We start from the raw sequence: 16037 nt of genomic DNA, 5'->3' as shown, positions 1-16037 counted from the left end.
AGCTGACACCGCTGATTTTCCAGCGATATGCCATGTAAGTGACGCCAAAGATATCACCCAAAATCGAAGGGAGACCAGTTTACGTCATGAGCAGTTTGGAAAGGGCATAGTCAAATACAATGCTTTTAAACAAAATTTTTACTTTGTTTTGTTCGACCTCTGAACCTAAAGGTGTATCGTTCACATTATGAATTTTTCGATGGAGAATTTTTGATAGGCGCGATGTACTGAATGCTTTAGGAAATGACAAAGTTGAGAATGACCAGCCGCCTGAAGCTGCAAATGTGCTTTACCGGTTTGAAAAGGTCTCTTACCTGCTGTGCTGAAAACTGGGGAGAACCCTGGAACAGATTGACTTAGCACAATTTCTTTGAAAACTGGCACATAAAAGGCGAGTTAACAAGGAAGAAAAAATAAAGGGATGGGGAAAGATTTGCGTATCTTAACGGTTCTTCCAAAAGTAATGAGTAATCGAACATAGCAGTCCTTGATTCTCTTTGTCAAGGGAATGTTCAAAAGAAATTTCACCGTTACTTAAACAAAAAAGAAAAAAAGCACTGTATATTCCTCTCCTACAGTATTTGATGTTCCTTATTCACTGGATCATTGTTGCCTCCATACTGACCAAACTTCAACATCTTAGCAACAAAGTTAAACTGAGTTTTTGGGACTGGGGCTAAAGGAGAGTGGGACAACTGTTATTAAGTATGGATTAATACAGCACCGTTCAAACCAGTCCCTTCAAATATCTTGCATCCAGTGTGAACTGTATTCATTGTAGTACTGTAGAAAAGGAGAAGAAGAAAAAGAAAGAAAGAAAGGAAGGAATAAATGTAGACTGAAAGGAAGAAGGGTAGAAAGAAAAAAAGAAAAAGCAAGAAAAAAGAAAGTAAGAAAGAAAGAAAAAGAAAGAAAGAAAGAAAGAAAGAAAGGAATAAATGTAAACTGAAAGGAAGAGGGGAAGAAAGAAAAAAGAAAAAGCAAGAAAAAAGAAAGAAAGAAAGAAAGAAAAGAAGGAAGGAAGACGGAAAAAAGAAAGAAAGAAAGAAAGAAAAAATCAACAGATCAAAGTGCTCTGTGAGCAAACTCGTGAATTGACACATGATTTTTGAGATTATGTTTAATGTTATCTGGTTTAGGGAATTTTGTGGTTGATTGTCATCTAGAGTACGAGCAGTAGTTCAGTGTTCGCTAATGTAGCAAAGAAACAAAGTAACGTTGGGACAAGAAGGCATTACAATTGAAATGATCATGCTATTACATTTAACAAGGTGGATGATGTCATGTGTTTTAAACGTCTATCATTTTTGTTTCTGGTTCAAAAGAAAAGGTTGGAAGTAAATGTGGGTGAAAAGTGAAATTTACTGTCTTTCGTTGTAAATATTAGAAAATCAAGGCAATACTGTCTTAATGAAAACATTAACGATTCCCTCTTTATCAAATGAGACAAACGGGAACGAGTTTTGAGTGATATAACTAAGCCAAGCCTGCCACCGTCATTTTAGATCTCCGCCTGGGTAGATTTAAGTCACGTGCTAGGCAACGTATAATCAATAACAAGATAGAATTTCATTTCAGGCCTATCTATCAATTTTGTGGTGTGTAACTTTCGCATTTTAGTACGTTGTATGTATGTTGAATCTTCAAATTGTCTTGAAACTTACAAGAAAATTGTTCTTTAAAAATTCACTGAAAATCGGTAGCTAAAATTGTTTGTCTAAGTGTTATTTGATTTTCGTGTTAACTTGTTATTTAGTCAGTCGCCGGCATCTTCTGTTGCTTCACACCGGAAAAACACACGCGACGAAACGTAATGATCAATTTTGTCCTCAATCTCACGCTATAACAGAAAAAGCTTTTGAACATCTGTAAACTCCGAGCGCTTCGCAGTAAGTGATATTTTCAATGAATCTTCGGATTGTTTTCAAGTTCAAGGATTGTAAATTACAATTTTATGAAAAACGAAGGTTGTTGTTATTTCAGTGTGAATCCTTGAATGCTTGCCAGTCGCTGGCGCCGCTTGTTGAAACTAAAACGAAAAAAAAAACTCTTTTAAGATTATCATTGGCTTCTTTTTCACCCCACAACTATTCTTAGCAACAAAGGTCGCCATTTCGTCTGTTTATTGCTCGCCAAAAACTATCAAATGTACTCAAAAGCCCAAAATCTAAAAAAAGTTTACAGGAATCGACCAATCGAGCGAGCGAGCGAGCGAGCGAATGTTATTCCCCACATCGTATCTATAACTCGCTCTTGCGCATGCGCGCAATTCACGAGTTAAAAAAAAGGAAAGAAGGAGTTAAAGAAAGAGAGACTATTCAACTGATTAAGTCTCATCCATCACTATCGAGTTTTATTTTCTTCTCTGTTGGCGCGCGCAATTGTATTTTTTTGATCCAATAAATCAAGTAACTTTTAATAAAAGTAGCCCAGCCCTTCAAAATTAGCATTAGCTATCGGTGGGTCGACCCACCTCTAAAATTATGGAAGGTAATGATCATTGATATTGTTCTTGTTACGTCCTTGTTGTCTTTGTTCTGGTATAGTTTTTTTGCACGTTATTTGACAACAATTAACGATAACCCTTAGAGATTGATTTGATTAAAGAAATCGCACGTGTGACTTTCAATACCTGATTTTCGATCTAAATTTTCATCGAGAGAACCTTCCAGGACTCATGGCTGGAGCTGGGATTAGTTTAATAAACTCACCCCATAAAAAAATTAGAAATATATCTGCAGTATTACGCTTCAGATCATATCACAGACAGATTTCGCATATTTAAACTCTGTCATTTCTCAAAAATCTATATGTAAAGTTTTTTTTCCATCTAGTACAAGAGAGAATCATCTTGGAGGGAAAAAAATTCAGTCCAGTAGTTATAGTCCTTGTTCATGCTGAAAAATTCCATGGAATGACATTGGAGACACCACTTTGGCCACAGCACGACCCAGCTCTTCAAAATCTTTCGCGTCCAACACCAGCAGAGAGGTGGTCTGGTCAGAGACGTTTATGACGCATGACAGCACCACACCGTCATCTTCGTCCTTCCCATCAGGAGCTTTAACAAACACAGGTTCCGAAGGTTGACTCCCAGGCTCCTCCCACTTAAGGATTTCCTTCGTCTCAACATTCAGTTTCCCCAGTTGACCAAATGGATCATCTGGATTTGGTAACAAGCCATAGACAATCTTGTATGGCTTGCCGTTTTTCTCTGCGTAATTAAATTGCGGTAGTTCCAATCCAGTATACAGCAAAGTGTAGTCCAGTCCGTCAGCTCCTTTGGGGAGAGGTTTTTCTACCTCCACGTTTCCAAGCTCTTTCAGTGGTAGCTCGTACCGGCGAACCTCAGCGATGTCATACTTCTTTTGTTCTTCTTGATTGGTGGAACGCAGGTTAATAAGATACACTTGACGAATAATTGAGTCGTCGTGAAAGCAACAACCGTCCAAAAAAATCTTGCCGTCTTTTTCGAACGCGTTGATGTGGTGAAACACCAAAAATGGATCCGCTGTGAAGACACCAACACGCGTTCCACTTTCTCTGTCGACCACGTGAAACTTGGTGAGTCTGTCTGGATCCCAGCATAGAAAGTCCGCAGGACAAGATCCAGAAAACCTGTGGGTTATAGCCCGCCATAAATCCAGAACGAGTGGCTGTTCGGTAATTATGAAATAATTTTCTGTGATGCAGAAACTGTGCATGTAGCCGAGCCCATTTGTGGCTGGGATGGAACAAAGGACCTTACCTCCTTCCAAAGGACGCTCGTCTGGTTTTTTAGAGGATGGTGGTATTTGAATAATGTTGTAGGTGGAAGTTCGACCATACGTGGCGGAGATGTTGATCACTGATTTGTCTGGGGTTACGTGAGGATGGGCTGTCGCAGAATTGATCTTTACGTCAGCTGATGGATAGAAGAAAAGCCAATTGAACACTTAGAATAATTAATTGATAACGATTGATTGAATCGTAGTCTACTTTAAACTTAAGACCAGCATGTAATGAATCAGTAAAAGGACAGGCCAACCTCAATCATTGCCAACGCCTTCGCCATCACCATTGTCATTGTACAATAAAGTTAGTCAGGTCGACCTAATCATGAAAGAGTATGAAACAAAAGAGCCAAACTCATAGAACATAGCTTTTGGTTTATGTCATTACCTGGAAACTCCTTTAGGAGGTCGACCCTCTTCAAAGTTTCCAAGGTTTTGGGATCGATCTCATAGATGAAGTTTGTCTCGGTCGCTGCATAAGTCTTGCCTTTGATAGGAAACACATTGACAAGAGTGTTATCCCTGCCGATTTCCTCTTTCCAAAACCACGAGAACAAACGGGAGAAGATGTTCTGGCACGGGTCTGGGGGTATAAAAGTGCCGAACTGCATATGAATGGAGTCCCCGCGTTTTAGAGAATCGGCGTAGCTTTCACTTCTTATGAACCTGTTGCTGTAGGTCACATGACCATCTTCTATGTGGAAACGGTGGAGAAGTGCTTGGGCATCAAACAGGTGCTTAAACGAAGTGTCGCCGCACTCGAATTTACCTGGTCCATTTCTGAGTAAGGTTCCCCTCAGCCAGGAGGGGAGGTTACCCTTTACCTCTGCATTGATTGGTTCAGGATGTTCATCAACAGTCTGGAACAGGGAAGCGAAATCCTTTTCGTTGGGCATGATTAAACCAGTATTGCTACATGGAAAAAAAAATCCTACTATTAAACAAAGGTGAAACGCTCGAAGGCAACACGTAAATATGGATATGACATCACTATCACAAGAATTTGGCGCTGAAAGCACACGTAAACGCAGAGAAATTAATGAGCGTTGTAATTCGACTGATATGAATCATTTCTGTAGATGTATCTGAAATCAACCATTACCTGATAAGGAAAAATTCATGCATATTGATTTTTTTTTTTCGTCTTCGTCGACGATTCAATTATAAAGGATTAATTAGTCGGGTCTTTTTCAATTATTTCATTTTACCCTCTTTCCTTGGAATTGCAACATTCCAACGAACAGCGACAAAAATTTGGTCATAGTTCAAAATCTTTTCTGGATGTCTTAGAAAAGATGGGTCGGGCTTGAGCCGGGAGATCCAGGTGATGCAATACAAGTTATTTTTTAAAAATTGCCATTTGACAAAAATTTCTTAACCACCCTATTCCATTTACCACATTGCTTGACTATTCTGTGATGTTTTAGTGCTCGAACTCAGCCCTGATATAGGATGTGAAATAAGAATAAATTGATCTCGAACCAAATGCGCTATTGATAGGTAAACAGTCTCATTGTCGGCACCTTTAAAAATGTATAGAGAGCTGACTGATGTTAGGTGTTTAGAGTAAGTGACCTGACTGATTGCGCAATGTAACACAATAGACGAGTTGAAGTGATAATTATGAAACAACAGGAATTTTCCTAAAATAAATGTCAAGATTTACGTTGCGTAATCTGTGGCTGTATGAAACAAAAGTGCCTACCGGGAACGTTGTTTCAAATATACTTCGTATTCTATAACTTCGCAATCGAAATCAATCGGTAACTTTTTAATTTCAATCGATTGATTGATCGCTAGCTGAGGAAAGAGAATGAGACACTGGGAATAAACACCAACTATTTATTAAAAACTAATACTGATGGTGAAAAAACCCTGAGCACGAAAGCAGATTTTAAATTTCCCATTTTCCGGCACTTGACAGTCGATATGATAGGGAAAAAAACAGACGTTTTAGCATGGGAAATGGCAAGAATTTTGAATGTAGCAATATTTGGCTGTAAACATTAGTAACTCGTCGACACGGGTCTGTGCACTCGCCTCATTAAAAAATCCCAAGGAGCAAATAAGCCAATGAGAATTGTTGATACGCCCCCAGGCGTCTCAATAAAATGCAAATTTTTTTATGCAATCAGCGAGTTGAACAACAGCAAAATCTTTGGAAATAGCAAGCAATTTCGATATTGTTAGGCAAAATAAGAACTCAACCGTAAAAATCTCGTACGCAATTTATCTGGTAATATCCGCAATACAAACACGATTTCTATTAAAGCCATACGACTTGCGCTTTTGCTTGCCTCATCACATGCACATCGGTTGGAAAACCTCCCATCGAAATATCTCTTTCTCAAAGGAAACGATCGAAGTGAATTGTGCCGGATTTTAAGCGAACAGCTGTTCATTTGCAATTTGTGACTTAATTATGTAACTACAAACCCACATCATTCGTATGAACTAGCTCGATCATTTTAAATACGTATATTAGGAAAGACAATGCATTTTCTCTGACGAATTGTATTGCGTTATCCTGCCATATTGTCCTGAAAATCCAGCTGATTTATTCCTAATGCTCAAAGTAAAATCGCGTCTCCGAGCCAGACTAAACCTTTGAGCTGAGATGTCTAGGATGTCTATGTACGAAATCATCGAACGATCGGTTAAACAAGCGTCTCTAGTGTTTAGGTTCAAAGTGAAGCAAACATCGCGATATAGTATGCATAATAACAAAATTCTCACATCTGCTCTTACCTTCTTCCTTAATAATCGTCACTTTCAAAGACGTTTTGATCTGGTGCAATTCTCGAGCACTGCAGCCAATTTCGCATGTCACGCAATACTACTGTTTGGTCATGCGTAACTAATAATAAAGAGATGGCTTGCCGAGCTAGCGGTGGCAGACAGCGGAACTTCGAATGGGTAAAGCCACAGGGATTTTTGATAGTTGCTTGTCACTCCTGTGGGACATTGTTCTTGCTTAAATCTTTATTCTGAGAAATGTTCCGTCTCAGGGTGCATGCACCAGTCTTCGAAATTGCACGACTTAGTGCGTTTTTCTCTCGATTTCCTGACCCAAACTAAAAACAGACAACAACAGCAACGCATGGTTTTAAAGAGAGGGAGGATTTTGAAAGTCCGCACTACATTTTGATCAGAATCGAAGCCCAGCCATCTTTTCATTTTTTTCTTTCTTTTATTTTCTCTTTTTTTGGAATACAGTCTCGCTCAAGTTACCCGAATAAAGAACAAAATCAGGTCAACCCTAACAATCCTAAGCCTAACCTAGTACATTCTCCATAGCATTCTTCGTATTTTTTATTTCCCATAGTGCTGAATAGGAGAATTTCTTCGACAATCAATGGATTATTTAGTTAGCGATAATCAATTTTCTCATTATGACCCTATAGTTTCATTCTATGGCGATACAGTTTGAAGAAGTTGGATGCTAATCAGTCTTATCAGGGTTAACAGACGAGCCAACAGACAAATACTTCTTCCAAGGGTGCAATTGTAATTACAGAAAACATAACACACGTCTGCGTGGACCATACAGGATCTAGAGCTATTCATTTTCTTGTGAAGCGTTACAAGCTAAGTTTTGCTCGAAACGGAATGAATTTAAGATAGAATCAAAGATTCTTGTAGTCTTAGCACCTTGTCAAATCAGATTAGAAGTTTTGTTTCTTCTTGTTTCTTTCTTTCATCTTTTCTATGGATTTCATTTTATAAAAAGAAATTGGGTCTTTCGAGTTATTTCAATTTTTAAAACAATCTGGTAAAAATCACAGAAATTGGACATGGTATTTCAAATATCACGTCTCTCAAAGAAATAGAAAATTAAAACCAAATCAGATAAACAACAGAAATTCGGGCCAGGTTAGTCAATAACGATACCACTAACCCACTAATCTTTCAATAAGTTACACATTTGTAAGTTCAGGTTTTCCTGGTTATCTGTCTATTAAATTCAGTTTTGCTTCACAACGGGATAAACCTCACAAAAACGTAAGCATATTATGAACATTTTAATAAAAGAGAAACCAAGTTAACTCTCAATATTCCTATGGAATTGTGCCAACCGCCTTTTGCACAACCAGGCCCAGAATATCGTATTACCTCCGAACTATTTTCAATTTCCTATAAGGGGTGTGAAAAGGGCATGAATCAAGCGCCATTTCAGTTCCTTAGCCTTGGGCACTGCTACCAAAGGATCTGTTCCAGTCCTCGAACAGCCTCAGAGAATGAGGCGAAAGACTGGGTCGAATAACTTTCAGAGAGTTCTGGAAGTCGTTGTAGCTAATGCCACGAACCTGGAAGGAGGTAGAGTGGTACAATCAAACATCGATTACAAAACCACTCAAGCGCTAGGAATTAAGGAAAAGGCACTACAGTCTTGATAAAAGATTAAAGCTGCCAAACTGTAAAAGCAAAATAATAAAATAATTACATCCCACCTTAGTTGCATCTACGGACTGTATTTGGTCTGGACGAAGGTCTGATGATAGCCAAGAGAAACAAATACAAGTCAGCTATTCCGTGGAATATGGATGGTAAAATGAAAAGAAATCTACTGTATATCGACAAAGTCATTTTCACCTCTGATGGGTCCCAATGCTGCATCGCGGGCGAGGGCTGTCAAGTCGCTACCAGAATACCCTTCAGTTTGTCTGAAAGACAAAACCAGACAGACAATGCGTCAGCGGTCCACAAACAAGGGTAAGGAATGTTTTAACGACGGGGAGGGGACTGAATCATAGTGGGAAAACTAAAAGTTAGCTCGCTGTACTCTTCGATGGACTGGCATCGAGATGTATCAAGCCCAATACAAAGCAACACCCACTGAAGTAGAGCAAACAAGGAAATTCCAGGACTTGTCTACCCGTGTTGCAAATATTATTCATTTTGGCCATTGTTACCTGGCGAGAGACTCCATCTCCGATGAGCTTAGTGGGTTGTGATTCTTGACGAGAAGTTTAGATAGGAGGACTTTTCTAGTCTAAAAGATTAAACACAAATAGACTGAGCAATGTTAGTTCAATCAGTAACTGTCTCTAAGAGTAAAGTTAATAAACACTTTCAGTACTACTGTACAATGAATTGCAGTTATCCTTCACATACCTCTTTGTCCGGTAGGGGTACATACACACGTTTTACCATCCGCCTGCCGAAAATAATTTACAATATTTCTGAATGACAAAGGAATAAGAAGGCAAAAAAGGATATCACATTGCGTAAATGTAACCTAAATTTGAACTTCAAATCTAAAATTTCTAGAGAAAGACATATTCAACCAACAACTACAATAACAACATCAACAAAAAAAGGTATTTTTTTTAAAGTTCTGTTTACCTTTTGCAGGGAAAAATCCCAGAACAAATGATACCAAAAACGAAAAATCAAGAACGAGTTGATCACACTGTAGGTTAAATAACTTACAAACAACAAGTAATAAAAAAAGTACATCCAATTAAAAACGGTGAATCCTAGTTGAGGTAAGTGGCTGGGCCACGCAGAAAAAAAAACAGGTAAAAATTGCTGAAGAAATATGACATAGACCTACAGTGCACTCAAACACATCATCAATATAAAAAAACAACAGCAACAACAACAAAAACAGAGGGCTGTGCACTCTCTAATGTATATTCCCTGTAAATAAACCACTGATTTTTTTACATAGTATTTCAAATGTTTTTTCTTGCATGTTAAATCCACTGTACCACATTATTAGTATAAATATAAGTACATATTATGACAATTCAGTTTAGTAAAAATCTTCAACAGGTGCAGCACCTGAGAGCTGCATCATCAAGTTCATTTGGTCTGTTGGTGGCTCCCATCACTAATATTCGCTCATTTGGATCAGCAATGACCTGTGGGAAGTCAGCATGAATTTACAACACAAACAATCACATAGTAAAATAATCAGAGGCCATCAGGTATTTCTCTCTTCAATAAAATCCATGAAAATCAGAGTAAAATAAGTATACAAAAAAAGAAGAAGGGGAAAGAAAGATGAAACAGATCACAACCTTTTTTTTATCAATACACAGGACATACATACTGTACATTTGTGCTCATAGGTTAAAAATGCCACTTTTCATGACAAGTGCAAACGCCAGTTATTTTATTATAATTACTTACTCCATCAAAAGAAACTAAGAACTCTGTTTTGATTCTTCTGCTGTGCTCTTGCTCCCCCTCCTTTCTCTCACATAGAAGAGAATCCACTTCATCTGAAATTGTAACCATTGTGAGCCATTTAATACCCATATCATGCTGCACAAATTAACACTCAGGTCAAATCATTAGGTGCACCTACCAATAAATATTATACTGGGCTGCAGTTCTCTAGCAACAGTAAACAGAGTTCGCACGAGTTTTTCACCCTCACCAACCTGTCAAATATAGATAAAAAGTTATAAGGTCAACCTTTTGATCTCTAAGAGTGATAAGCATCTAATTTCTCCTTACAATATCACCCCTAAATAACACATAAAGGTCCTGAGAGTAAAGGAAATGATTATCAACTAAACAAGCTCTTGATTGTTAAACAAATTTTTGTTGTTAGGGCCTTAGGAAATGCATAGAAAACAGGGCTAAAAATTGGCAGTCACATGGTCACAAGTGGCGAGTTAAAACTGACCAGGGCCACCAGAAGTTAAGGTTTGAATGCCTGATGTACAACAATGCTACAGAATTTCAAAAAGTTGCAATGTAAATTATGTGAAGTACAAAGTTAAAAATAAAGCTCAATATGTAATTTAACTGGACTACTATTCTCTTCGTTTCTTTGCGTGGATTCTAAGATCATCCATTTTTAGTGAATTTTTAGTTCTGAAGAGGAAATTCTGAGCCGTTTTAACAGTGATTTCACGAGTAATCTACATTCACAACATATAGACACCATTTTGATTTTGTGATTGCCGAGTGACTCTGGACTTTTGTGTTCCTTCCTTTTAATTAATGCTCCGTTAAAAGCTGCTATGGGGCGTTTATTCAAGTTTTTCATTTTAAACTAGAGAAAATGGATGGCTACTTCATTTTGGGATGGGCCACTAAAAATTCAAGGAAACTGACCCGACTGGCCACCAAGCACTGGAGTTAATTTTTAGCCCTAGGAGAACAGCAAGAAGAAAATGCATCCGTATCATAGGGTGTAAAGAGTTAAGAAACTAGACACCATGCAAGCATAAAAAAAATCATTCTTTGCAAAGTAAGAATTTATTAACCCTGTAATTCATTATAAGACTCCTCAGTTACCTTATTTTAAAGGAGTACAGATGATCTGAAGCTGCCATCCAAAATCATCTCAAAAATATTTAGTAGAAAAATTAGAACTAATATGAAATTTTTCTTACCCATTTGGATGTGAGAGTGGCAGCACTTATATTAAAGAATGTTGCTTTTGATTCACTAGCCACAGCTTTTGCCTGAGCAAAAGAAAACAAAAAACAAAAAAAACCAGACAAACTGACAGACATTTTCATCACAAGTGGGGTACATCCTTTACAGACTGTTGATGATGAAATATATGTAGAAGGTTTTAACCAAAAGACAGTCATAAGATCTTGTAGAGTCAAGAATCATTGTTGAATGGGCGCCGATTCATGAGGGAAAAGAAAACACAAACAAAAACGAAATTATAACGAAATGAAACTATAGGAAATGATGCAGAATGGGTGGCAAGAGAGTTGTTATTCATTGACACAATCACATTCATTTTCAGAATGAAAGTAATATAACATTTAAATGTATGTTTGTTGAAAAAGGATATCATATAAGCTTACCAACATAGTTTTTCCATTGCCTGGTGGCCCAAATAACAACATTCCACGAGCTGGGGCTCTTAAACCAGTGAAAAGCTGTAGAGGATTGAATGTGCGGTAAATATAATGCTATTACATAGTTTGTGGCATTAATTTTCTGTCGAATATATTTACATCACAACCTACACATATCTTACATGCTAACTTTTAAAGAAATTAATAATGTAGATGATAAATACCTCAGGCCTTAAATATGGAAGGATAATTATTTCTTGAAGGAGTTTCTTAGCACTTTCTGCACCAGCTGAAAAGATGAAATAAAAGATTTTTTGATTGACAATTTTATGAAATTTAATGCAAATATCATGCTGTAAATGATAAATAAAAAAAGCTAAGAAGAACAATCATGGATGAATGAGCAATCAAACCAAAAACTAAACCCAGCCTTGTATGCCATCTTCCAACTTCTTTGCAATCATGGGTGATCCCAGTTTAAACCCGGTCCTCTGACATTTATTTTAAGTGTTGTATACTTGGTACTTTGTACTATGGCTCAGAGACCTAAGGTATGCAGTTTGAGACCCAGGCAAGTCTACAAAACCCTTTGGCAAGCAGGAGACAGCATGTAATTTTCATATGCTGAAATGCAAGTGTTTATTTCCTGCTTCCAAAAGGTGATGACAAACATTAAAAAATAAAAGGTTGCTGTAAAATAATGGAACACATTTAGAACTTACCTATATCATCAAAGTGCACTGGGGGGCCACTAGGATAAAAAAGAGAAGAAAATACATTTGAATGAATAGAAAAAGAATCGTTCCATATTGCTGACCCAAACACAAGAGAAAAAAAATTGACATTTTCACCACTTAATGATTGAGACTTTAATGATATTCACACAGGTTACAATACAGCTATGACGCATTCACTTGATACCTTTCTATAATTTCATCCAATATATGATCGGCTAATTTGGAATCAACATTCTTGAGACGTGATATTTTCCTCCTTTTTTCATCCATTTGCCGTGATCTGTCATTTTCAGACCCAACTGAAGGCTTTGACTGCCTTGTCTAAGAAAATTACAATGTCATGTATTACACATAAATGTATCTCAAATACGTAGCTCAGATGCAACATTGTTGTGTGTAATGTGTTGCAAATGTTTGGCCACCCTGAAGCAATATATGGCAACATGTTGCAAGATGTTAAATGGTGTTGAACCTTACAAGATATTGCATGTGTTAATTGGCCAGCTCCTTCACAAATCTGACAACACAATCCAACAATGTTGCAAGATGTTGTGGTGAAGGTGCCGGAAATGTTGCATGCATTTGACCAGGCCTAAAGTTACTAACACGTTACAAAAAGAGCAAGTTGTAAATTTAGATTCTCAACAAATTCTTTCCATCTGTTAGATTTTGTTACGGTTGAATGACAAGACATTGTAAAAGTTTTAACCATCAAATCCAATTCTCATGTCCTTTTAATTCTCAGAGTGTACTTCAAATTTCAAAATTGAAAATAATTATCAAATGAAACTAACAAATTGTTCTACCATTCTGTGCCAGTACTGTTCTTTGTTTATATTTTTGAAATGAAGTTAAAATTTATAACAAATGGATGATGGAGTACTGTGTACCTGTGTAGGATTCCTCCTGCTTGCAAGAGGGCTCCGTCCTGCAATGGTTGGTCTGGCAGGCACTGAAGTTGACGCAGTTTTTTTCGTTACAATCCTACTCGGAACTTTTGAATTAGTAGCAGTGCCAGTTGCACTATATGAGGAATTTGATTTTTTTGGAAGTACCATTGTGCTTTTTGTTGAAGGTGGCTTCTTCACATTGTTTATAGGGTCAGCTGTTTCTTCAGCTTTGACTTCTTGGGCCACTTCTTCCATTAACTTGGCAGCTTCTTCCTGGTTAATAGTTGATGCTGACAATAGTAACGCCACTAAAACAAAAAATTTGTTCATTTAAACCTGCATATAATGATCCTGTTATGGTAATTGCCTTATACACTGTGGATGGCAGACACCAAACAACATCCCAAAAAAACATGTCTTACATGGACTTTGAGGTTAACTTCTAAATAGCTGGCCACAAAAAAAAATAAAAAGGACACTGTCATCCTTTGGAATTATCAACTCCCATCTCTACATAACAGTCACCAAATTGAATCATGGTAAGCAAATCATGACAAGCTTTATTCAACAGCTCATTAAATTGTAACTACCAGGGCAGGGATCTCACAACTTGTAACATTAGACTTAATAAAAACTACAACCTATAATTCAAGCCACCAACTATTGAGAAACACTATTTGCCCTTTTACAAAAAGGTCTGTCCAGACCTCTATGATCAATTCAACAAATAGATTCTGAGTTGCCATCTGTTCAGCAATTAATACATGTAGATTATGGATGATGGGCGTAGCTGAGTTTGTCATTGATACAATTTAAGTATAAACAACTGCAATTTACTGTGTTAACCTACCTAATTCATCTAATCTTTCTCTTGTATTTTCCAGATTTGATTTCATTTTATCTTGCAGCTTTCTGGCTTTTTCCCATTCCTCTCCTGTGAATCAAGTATATTTTGTATTAAAAACTGTCTAACTGTGGGCATAAGTGGAGAATAAAATTAAAATGGTTTGAAACAGTTTGGATCTCAGCTGAAGGAGGATGAGAAGTTACACCCAGGAAAAATTTGGGGTACAATAATGTTAGAAAGGTTGATTAGTTGGTACAACATACCTTCTCCATCACAGTTAATCTGTAGTCCTGTCTCCATTTCACCAATTCCTTTCCTGTAGAATTCTACAGCTCTTCTTTTCGATGACAGGCCCCCTTTGGGTGATAAGAATCAAGTTGGTATTAATTTCATTTCGTTTACTTGTAAATATTATCAAAATATAATATAATCATAACAATTTGAACTATCTGAAAGACTACACAATCCAAGCCTCACTACAATGCACACTGGAATCGAGAACGAAGCTGTGCTCTTTCTTAATAAGAACATCTGAATCGGATTTATACAGACAAGGATACTGCTTAGTCATAAATTCAAAACACAATTCTTCCCATGAATATGTACATGTACACGTGTGTCGGTTAAAATTAAATGTTTCAAGGAAGTAATTCTGACCTCCCTCTTCGTCGATTTCCAGGGCCTTTGCAATGTAGCCATAAGCTTGCTTGTGATACGCCCTGAGATTAGCTATATCTCTCGGTAAACCATCATCGCCTTCATCTAAAGAGCTCTGAGATTTACATGGACGTCTTCCATCTCGAGGGGACCTAGAGGCCATGTCTGCAGGTATGTTCGAGTAACGCGCCCTTTTAGACCAGATCCGTTCCTTTTTACGGCCAAACAAATTTGACCACAACAAAGTCACAAACACGAAACAAAAAGCATTCCATAATGACACGAATGGAGAAACTAACACATCTAGATAGCCATTAGGAGACATTGAATTCCGGGAAAAACATGACAAAATAATTTCATTACTTGTCTTGAGCGATTTTTGAGCATACAATTTAATCAGCGGCTTCTACCTAAGCCCTATGCGCCGGTCAAATATTATGATTCGTGCCCAGCCTTACCCCACATTCCTAACTAAACCAACTTCGCAATCATGAAGGCTTTTTGAAGCAAATAAATTCTACATTGAAACGCTGCCCATTCCTGGAGAATGATGATATTCACCTGAGTATTCACCAATTGCTCTGACGAAGAGTTGACGCACTGCGTTACATCCCGGAAATGAAGACCGGAATCAAAGTCCTCTTTTTGGTGGGGGAGGGGATAAGGCAGTAGGTTTCTTACAGAAAAGAAGGAGGAGCCTACCAGAGTGTTAACCAGGCTCTCTCTTCTCGCAGCTTCCTGAAAACGAGGTTGATTGTTTCCTATCAAGTAACACTTTCGCGTGGTATCCTATGGAACGTGTCTACAGGTCACAGACGTCTATCAAATCTCCTAATACTTTTCAATTTTTTCTTTATCTTCTTCGAAAAATGTTCATCCAGTACTAATTGAAGGAAAGAAAATATGTGCCGAAATTGCGCATAACCGTGATCAAAAATGTACATCTCGCGAAATAAACAAGCGTGGTTCTTCTTCACTGCCTCTACATGCAGAGGGGAGAAGTAAATACGTACAGAGGTTATTGAAAGAGCATTGGTTTCAGCCCATAAAACTAAGAGAAACGATCCATCATGGCGATCAGGATTAAACTGCAAGATAACGGTTTTTTGTCGAGTAATCCCCTTACTATAGCTGTGAAATTCAGGTTTTCTTTGTACTGTTTTCATTACTTTTTCTCGGAGTGTATATTGCGTTTGCCTTAAGTATGTTTTGTAAAAATTCAGCGGATAAAATGATGCTTTTCATCGCTGTGACCAATCACAGAGCGAGCCTTACAATTGTTTTGATATTAGCTGTAAGAAAAATAACTCACTGGAAGAAAAGAGAACCTGTTTAATTACAAAAAGCAGCAGCAG

At 37.6% G+C, this 16037-nt stretch overlaps 2 protein-coding genes across 2 annotated transcripts; both read right to left on the bottom strand.

Moving 5' to 3' along the window:
* Window positions 1–2386: 2386 nt before the first annotated feature.
* On the bottom strand, window positions 2387–6642 carry LOC113672897 (retinal Mueller cells isomerohydrolase). Its single transcript, XM_027189243.2, has 3 exons — window positions 6522–6642; window positions 4162–4685; window positions 2387–3904 (listed from the first exon to the last, which is right to left on the bottom strand). The coding sequence occupies exons 2-3, from the start codon at window positions 4667–4669 to the stop codon at window positions 2880–2882; spliced, it is 1533 nt and encodes a 510-aa protein (XP_027045044.2). The 5' UTR covers window positions 4670–4685; window positions 6522–6642; the 3' UTR covers window positions 2387–2879.
* Window positions 6643–6943: 301 nt separating this feature from the next.
* LOC113672892 (spastin) lies at window positions 6944–15079 on the bottom strand. The gene is made up of 17 exons (XM_027189237.2): window positions 14683–15079; window positions 14289–14381; window positions 14029–14112; window positions 13179–13486; window positions 12473–12609; window positions 12274–12302; window positions 11776–11840; window positions 11558–11632; window positions 11129–11200; window positions 10090–10165; window positions 9912–10003; window positions 9561–9640; window positions 8889–8931; window positions 8687–8766; window positions 8367–8437; window positions 8225–8265; window positions 6944–8080 (listed from the first exon to the last, which is right to left on the bottom strand). Exons 1-17 carry the CDS (start codon window positions 15005–15007, stop codon window positions 7955–7957), a joined length of 1797 nt encoding a protein of 598 aa, XP_027045038.2. The 5' UTR covers window positions 15008–15079; the 3' UTR covers window positions 6944–7954.
* Window positions 15080–16037: the final 958 nt, after the last annotated feature.

This window comes from Pocillopora damicornis, chromosome 7 (assembly GCF_964200805.1).
Source record: "Pocillopora damicornis chromosome 7, jaPocDami1.2, whole genome shotgun sequence".
NCBI lineage: Eukaryota > Metazoa > Cnidaria > Anthozoa > Scleractinia > Pocilloporidae > Pocillopora > Pocillopora damicornis.
The sequence above is the reverse complement of the archived record's forward strand: the minus strand, read 5'-3'. Positions and strand labels throughout refer to the sequence as shown.

Excerpts from the sequence above, each read along its gene's own strand:
- LOC113672897 (XM_027189243.2), bottom strand. The coding sequence starts at position 4,669 with ATGCCCAACGAAAAGGATTTCGCTTCCCTGTTCCAGACTGTTGATGAA. Across the intron at positions 3,905-4,161 it reads CCTCCTAAAGGAGTTTCCAG|CTGACGTAAAGATCAATTCT; the intron begins GTAATGACATAA and ends TCTATCCATCAG.
- LOC113672892 (XM_027189237.2), bottom strand. The coding sequence starts at position 15,007 with ATGTCTCCTAATGGCTATCTAGATGTGTTAGTTTCTCCATTCGTGTCA. Across the intron at positions 10,166-11,128 it reads CCACTCTCACATCCAAATGG|GTTGGTGAGGGTGAAAAACT; the intron begins GTAAGAAAAATT and ends TATATTTGACAG. Across the intron at positions 8,767-8,888 it reads TACCCCTACCGGACAAAGAG|ACTAGAAAAGTCCTCCTATC; the intron begins GTATGTGAAGGA and ends TTAATCTTTTAG.